The sequence below is a fragment of the Cryptococcus neoformans genome, chromosome 2, assembly GCF_000149385.1.
Source record: "Cryptococcus neoformans var. neoformans B-3501A chromosome 2, whole genome shotgun sequence".
NCBI classification, from domain to species: domain Eukaryota; kingdom Fungi; phylum Basidiomycota; class Tremellomycetes; order Tremellales; family Cryptococcaceae; genus Cryptococcus; species Cryptococcus deneoformans.
The window spans coordinates 453,498-460,765 of record NC_009178.1 but is presented as its reverse complement, the minus strand read 5'-3'; the positions used below and the strand labels follow the sequence as shown (position 1 = coordinate 460,765).

The window sequence follows — 7,268 nt, the reverse complement described above, 5'->3', positions numbered from 1 at the left end:
GATAGACTCACTCGTGGTTGTGTGCATATCTGGGGTCAGGATTGATAGCACCAATACCAAATTGCTCAGGGTAGAAGAGCTGAGCACCTGAAATGACTGATTCATCCATACCTTGGACAGCCGCAGCGACTGAACAAGCGATGACAAGGTTGTACAAGGTTTTGGTTTGAGAGTATGGGTGAGTGATCTCGCGTCTGAGCCTTTCCTTGTCCTTCTCAGTAAGAATTGACATCTTCTCGAAACCGTTCGGTCGTTTGGCCACAAGACCACCCTTGCGGAAAACTTCCACAGGAAGGTTGTTCGCGGCGGCAAAGGCAGCAGCATTGTCCATGACCTCTTCGTCCGTAAGGTCACCCAAAGGATTGGCCAGCTTGGCGTTGGTGTTGGAAATGAGATCGACTTTGTGAGACTCTTTGCGGCCCAAGGCGTTCCCAGTAGCCTTCTTGGGGTGCCCCTCGCTAGAGGCATCGTCGCTTGAGGTACGAGGGATTCCAGGCTTCTCACTAGCCCCGCCTTCAACATGTTGTGTGACAGGCTTGCCCTCAGTCATAGCTGCCGTGAGAGGATACCTGGATTTCTGCTTGTATCCATGGCCTGAAGAGGCTTGGGTGATGCGCTCGCCGTCGGACATGGCGGACGATAGATGATTGTTGGTCGAATGAGGATGGGAGAAAGTCAAAGGTAATTGGTGGTGTTGGCTAAAAATCAACTATGGATCACCTTGGGATAAATAAACGACCAAACAAATGGGGAAATCGAATACACGAGGGGGAGGGGGATGAAAAAGCTTTTATATAGCGATGGCCAGGCGGGTGGGCCGGTAAGCTTGTCATGTTCCTGTGGGCGCAGGTCAGCATACTGGGTGGCAAGGAGAGAGCGGCTCTTATGCCGCTGCATGCATTCTCTGATGAACTGCCAGAGAAGGAACGGATAACGAGATAAAACATTATCGGATGACCCTCTCAAAGCGCGGGGCTCTAGGGTCCTTTAAAGGGGCCACAACATAGCCGCAGACTGGGTGACGTCACGAGTCCCCACTTAAATCAGGGTCGTTTATGTTAGCGTGTCCAAGGGCAGGCGGCAAGTATTTGAAATCGTCGGCTCGGCAAAAAATACACCCTTGCCAAATGGAAATTCGAGAAATCGGGAACACGCAAGGAGGAAAAAGAACGAAAGATGGGGAGAAATGGATGAGGCTGATCGAAGGAGGTAAGCCCCATACCCCCAGAATGCAGCATGATGAAGGAATCCTTGCATATCTTACCGCAAGAGCCAGCACGCTTCCATTGCTTGAATGCGAAGGATGTGGAATAATCACAAAGGGCAAAGCACACATGACAGCTCCACTCACGCACTTGATTTCCACCGAATGCTTTTATTTTTATTCATTCATCATTCATCAACAGATTACGTAGCATTGCTCGTCGTTTCATTTTTTTGCCAATATATCCGTCACTTTTGGCCATGGGTTACCATTTACTTGCCAGTTCCATCCGCTTTCCGATTATCAGTCTAGCAAGCGAACTAGTGGAAAGGGCAAGAAGATGAGACGAACAGCGAGCAAACAAGGACTACGAAGAACCACAGACGACCACGGCGGAGAGCGAGACATGCCTAGAAATAAGATTCCGAATACATCCGTCTCTGTTCGTCTGTGCGAGTCTGCGCCAAGGCCATCCGTCGTCTGTTGTCTATTATGCACCTCTTTGCCCTTCCCTCTCCCGACCAATGCGCACACACAAAACCGATTACGGATTAGATGCCAAAAAATAGTGATCGATACCTCCAGTTTTTCATCATGTCCTTCATGGACCTCTTGCAGTCCAAGACTTCATATTGAGGCCGGTGTTACAGCCAGACAACGTCCAAAGGCCGCACAAAGATCGAAATTCTGGGTCTATTTAGTGCAGAATAATGCAGCGGCCCCTGTTCCATCCCGGCGGCACGAGGAATATATTAACGTAAAGACAGGACTTTTTCCGCCCTAATGTTGTATGTTCGATTACTACCTCCTCCCTGAATGACTTACGGCTCATTTGTCGATTACCGAATTGCAGGGATTGCCAAGTATGATATATGGTAGGTGTGCATGTGTCCTTCCTGAGATTTGAAAGAGATGAACCTTAATAATGAATCGATCACTGTACCAGTACATGCGCATTTTACAGCATTATTTTTTTGACTGCATCATGCATTAGACTCGACAATGGTTGTCGACAGCGCCTCCCTTTTTAACAACCAAATTAGTTTGACCATCATGCACATCAAATACCTGTCTCGATAGTTAATAGTAGTAAATGGAACCATGAAATGATATTCCCTTCTGCCTTGTCCAGAGGATTGCAATCGAAGCCAGAAAAAAAAAGTACCGTGCTTTGCATGATGGTGCGGAAGGCAGATTGCAACGCAACGGCGTGACCACAAACATTTTCTCCGCGATTCGTGATAAGATTAAGCATAAAAAGATAGATAACTGTACAAGTAACACATATTTATTGGCGCGGCAATTAGTTGGCCATTGCCGATTCTGGCCCTTTCTAGGGTCTATTTTTTGAGCACCCTCGTCTAGATGATTGCAACTACCGCACTTAGGGGGTGCCCCTTTGTGCCCCCATCCTCTTCCCTGTCGGGGGTAAACGAGCATCTTGAGGAGCTACATGCTGCGGCATGGAGACCATGCAGCAGACAACTGCACATAAATGAGGGCTATTTGAAAAGGGGGGAAGAGCAACCAGAGGAACGAATGAACAGCAGCGAGCGGCTGAGAACACCAGGAAGGCCATAAATGCATTCAAGAGTGCCTTTTTCCGGCTATTTTAAGGCGTTTTCTCTATTTTGAAAACGTGATTTCGGGGTGATTCAAAGGTTCATTCCGCTTTCCTTCGGATTCTTGACCGAATCCGATGAAGAATTCCCAGCCAAGCGAATGGAGATACAAGATCCACTTGGCAGGACTACGCTACGTATTTAGCCGCCAGCCCCTTGGCTCGCCTTGCGCGCATTTCAGAACTGAACCATGTCTACAGCAAGGTACGGGAATGGGCAGCGACTGCTCAACCATGACCCTGTTCCTATTTCATTGTTAGTCGAGGATGGATGACGACCTCGAAGAAAGCAATATTGGACAAGCACCTCGTTTTTTTACTATCCGCGTCGACCAATACCTCTGAGTCGGTACGAACAGGCGTATCCAACTTGTATCATGCCCGACCGTCAGACGAGTGCGTGTGGGTGGTTTGTGGATGACTCTGTTGATACCGAACGCTGAGTCGATTCTCTCATGGCAAAAGACCAGCCAGAGTACTATGACGGGGGGAATTATGATTCCATGTCAAAAGCTGGATTGTCCGCCGGCTTGACTGTTCTTTATGAAACGTTATCAATTCCGAAAGCTTCTTGGCCCGAAACTCTCCCCCACTTTCTAGCCTCTCCCCCAAGGCTTTCAAATACCTCCCACATCACTCTGACACTACTCAGCAACCCATGTCCCTCGTTTTCCACAGCTTTCAGCTCAACATCGTTCATGCACCTTTCCAACCATCTCATACTCCTCTCCGATATCCTGTCATCTTCTTTACCCCACCAAACCTTGAGAGGATGAGTTATTTGGGTGTAATCTACAATGTTTTGAGTGCTGACATTGTTCTTGTTGAGAATGATAGAGAGCAAGTCTGATGTCGTTCCAGGCTCGCATTCTGCATGCGACGCCTGCATGAGGACGAGCATAAAAGACGATCCCGTTGGAGCTTTGGGTTGATCTGGCTCGGAAGGTGTCGGGGAAAGTGAAGCAGTGGGGCGAAACGAAGAGTAAGAGGATCTGAATTTGATTGAAGGTGGGGGTGGCATACACATCGACATGGCATCAAAACCTTCACCTAGACCAAAGCCGACCTTGTCGTCGAAACCAAAATCAAAATCGTTGGCTTCGTCTGGTAATGGGGAAGGCTGCGACGAGCCGGGTAATGGAGAAGCACGAGCGGGCTTGGTACCAATGGGGGATGTAGTGACGATATTTTCAGAGTGGGTGCTCAGGTTTTTGAGGGGACGGGTATCCTTTGAACGGCGGTGTCTAATGGAGCCATCTTGACCCGGGAGGATATCCATCGATCGAGGCCCAAAAACCTTGGACACTTTTCTGACCAAGCTCGCTCCCTTGATCGATGTCACTCCATCAACCCTTCCTTTGGATATTGACCCTTCATCACTCTCATGCACAGGTGTGTATGCTCGCTTGGAATTTCGAGATGGAGTACGGGTATGATATATTGGGGCATGTGCATCATGTTCCATAGGTTTGTATGTGAGTGGTGGAGGTTTCCCAAGAAGGTACGATTGCAGTTTCCATTCGGCAGCGGTAGCTGATTTGATCACACCTCCAGGAACCCATCTGAGCCATCTGTATCCTGTGATGATCCATCAGCCTCAACACGTTTGACCTCAAATACTGAGATTATTACTCACCCCTATCGATATCAGCGTTCACCCATGGTGCCAGCAGATGAACCTTTCCTCTCACTCTTTCATTCATCTCCATCACACTAGCCAGGGCATATGGTGCCCCTGCACTATGAGCGACCACCTGCACTTTATCCACCCCCATCCCATCCAGAACCTTTCTCACTATTTTTGCCCACTCCTTTACATCTCTCTGATCTTGTGGCACCTGATCTGTCTTGCCTAGGCCCCAGCGGTCGATGCAGATAAGACGAAGGTTGAATGCTCGAGCAATGTCATCAAATAGAGCGATGAGATAACGCACGCACCCAAGTCCGAGAAAAAAAAGGACGGGGTGACCTTTAGGGTGCCCGACTTCAGCATAAGATACACGTAGTGGACCTTCGGGTGGGTTTCGCGGGATGATGACGGTTCGATTGAGGTGAGGTGCACGAAGATATTTTGCATGTTCATGTTTTTCATCTTCATTAATGTGAGCATTAGAAGAACTGGGTGTGATAGGGAAGCTTAAACGCTTGGAGAGTTTAGGCGTATTGGAAGGGATAGATGCACGAAAGGAAGGACGGTATTTAGGGTGTTTAGTATCGGATGCTTGAGATTGTAGGGATGTCATAGAGTCACGATCAAGAAGTTGATCGAGAAGGGCTTGATCCACGCGGGCGCGTTCAAGGAAGTTATCATCGCTGAGGCTTGGACTGCCAGAGCTGGGTCTAGCAATGGTCATAGGTTGGGCCACGTTTTGCGTAGCTGGAGAAGAGTAAGGAGGGGAGGGTTCTTTTTGTCGATCCATAGAAAGCTTACTTCGTGGGAAGGAATTGGGACGTGGCGTAGGAATGGCTGGGGACAGTGGGGGCAAACCTAGCAATGTAAGTTTCTTGTCTAATTCCATTAGTGCAGAGGTACCACTTTCCGTCGATTCACGACCCAATACCATCCTGTTGGGTGTCTGGATCGGGGAAACATAGATAGCTTTAGGCCTTGACGGACTAGCTTTGACAACCTCTGTAGGGGGTATACCCATCTCCTGTCTTGCTCTTTCCTTGACGGCATTTTCAGCATCGTCTACAGCTCCTTTGTGTCTATTGATGATGTCGGCAATTGAAAGTATGGATATCTTCGGTTTACTCTGTTGAAGGAATGGCTGAGGTGGTATTACGGATGTTTCGACCCGTGCGACCATTGACAGCTGGTGAAGTTTTTCGGAGGGGAATGGGAAAGGAGGGGGGAAAGTAGCCATAGGGCTCGACGGTGCAGGATGGCCTTTAGATTGCCGTTTTTCCTTTTTCTGGGGAGATGCCATGAAACTCATGCTAGAGTACCTAAAGTGTGCAGCCGGATTTGATCTTGCTTCTCCTTCACTTCCACTCGTTTTTTCCCGATCATCTTCATCGTCCGATTCTATTACATATCTCCGTCGTTCGTTGGCAGAAATGATACTTGCTGTTGTAGGTAACGAAAGCACTTGCTTTTGTTTTGGGTTTAATTCTTCAACAAGAGAATCCATGACTTCTGTTGAGATAATCCCTATAAGTGTTCGGTTAGCTGTAGTAGCTTGTACAGTGTCAATGTCTTACAAGAAGGTCGGGCACGTGGTGCATTTGCACTCAGATGTTCATCTTCACACGGCCTCACCATTCTATCTTTGCTCTTCTTTTGCTCGACATCTTGCACCCAATTTCCTGCTTTCTCTATAACTCTCATCTTCCGGGTCATAAGGTATTTAGTATGACTCGTTTTGCCATGTTTGTTCTCCACAAAGACAGCTGGGAGACCCCTGCCCGATCTTTTGGCGGAGTGCGATCCGGCTTTTGTGGATGATTCTGCGATTGTGGGCCCAGCTGCGTGAGTGTCTGAAAAGTGATTTCGAGAACTGTCGTAGCGATTTACAGATTTAGATTTAGATTTAGACACGTCTGATGTGGGGCGGCCTTTGCCAGAGTGATGATCGCGGTGGTCCGTGCGTGTGACTTGGGAAGTGTGGAGAAGTGGCACTACTATGGGGCAGCAGTAGTCAAGAAGCGAGATGTGTGGTGAAGAAGTGGGCGTCGCAGTACGAAATTCCGGATACATTTACATTGGTTTTGAAACCTAGGAGTTAGTGCATGGTTGTTTTGAAACATATCAGTTCCATGTAGACATCCCTCACCAAAGGCCAAAGACGGCGTCTACCTGTATCGTCTCTCCGCAAAGGCCTCCTTCAGCCCCATAGTCCATCATCCGCTTTCCTATACAATACCTCCATCTGAACATGGCAACCGATCGTGGCGGTGTGTATCTCTGATACAGAATTGAGCAAGGGACCGAGAGTAAAGACGTACAAGGCAGAGGAATAGACAAGACCCATTCCTCAATCCTGCGTGGCCGGAAGAAGACACTTATTAGGACTTCGCCGACAGCCTTTTTTGCGCTGGCTGCTGCTTTTTCAGAAACTCGTCATACAAAATTGATTCCGCCGCGACAAGTCTCGGCGAGTTTCATCTTACGCGTTTGAAAAAACTGCCCGAAACGCGGGAAAAGTTGCCGGCCAAACCGTGGTGGATACCCCGGCAAAACGGAGATAAGATTATATCGCATATCCTCACAACCTGGAACAGCGATTTTTTTTAATCGGATCCACATTGGAAATTCCGTGCTCAATAATAAATTGGCTATTACAAAGCATCTGTTGTTCATTCATCTTCTATCCAGAATGGTATAGGAACTGCAAAAGGCAAATTACAGACACTTCGCCATAGTTCCGGCAACCCCAATCCCCATATAGACAGTCTACTGGCCCATATAGACAGCAGTGCCAAGTTTCCTCGTCATCTCAC

At 48.2% G+C, this 7,268-nt stretch overlaps 2 protein-coding genes across 2 annotated transcripts in view; both read right to left on the bottom strand.

Moving 5' to 3' along the window:
• CNBB1750 (hypothetical protein) overlaps window positions 1-631 on the bottom strand; it is a gene marked incomplete at both ends in the record, with an annotated part of 2,673 nt that extends 2,042 nt beyond the window's left edge. The window contains one exon of the mRNA XM_772281.1: window positions 12-631. Within this exon, the coding sequence (XP_777374.1) occupies window positions 12-631 (620 nt within the window). The remainder of the gene's footprint in view (window positions 1-11) is intronic.
• A 2,735-nt stretch (window positions 632-3,366) lies between these two features.
• CNBB1740 (hypothetical protein) lies at window positions 3,367-5,068 on the bottom strand (the record flags this gene model as incomplete). Its single annotated transcript, XM_772280.1, has 2 exons — window positions 3,367-4,396; window positions 4,458-5,068. 2 exons carry the CDS (start codon window positions 5,066-5,068, stop codon window positions 3,367-3,369), a joined length of 1,641 nt encoding a protein of 546 aa, XP_777373.1.
• Between the last annotated feature and the right edge of the window lie 2,200 nt (window positions 5,069-7,268).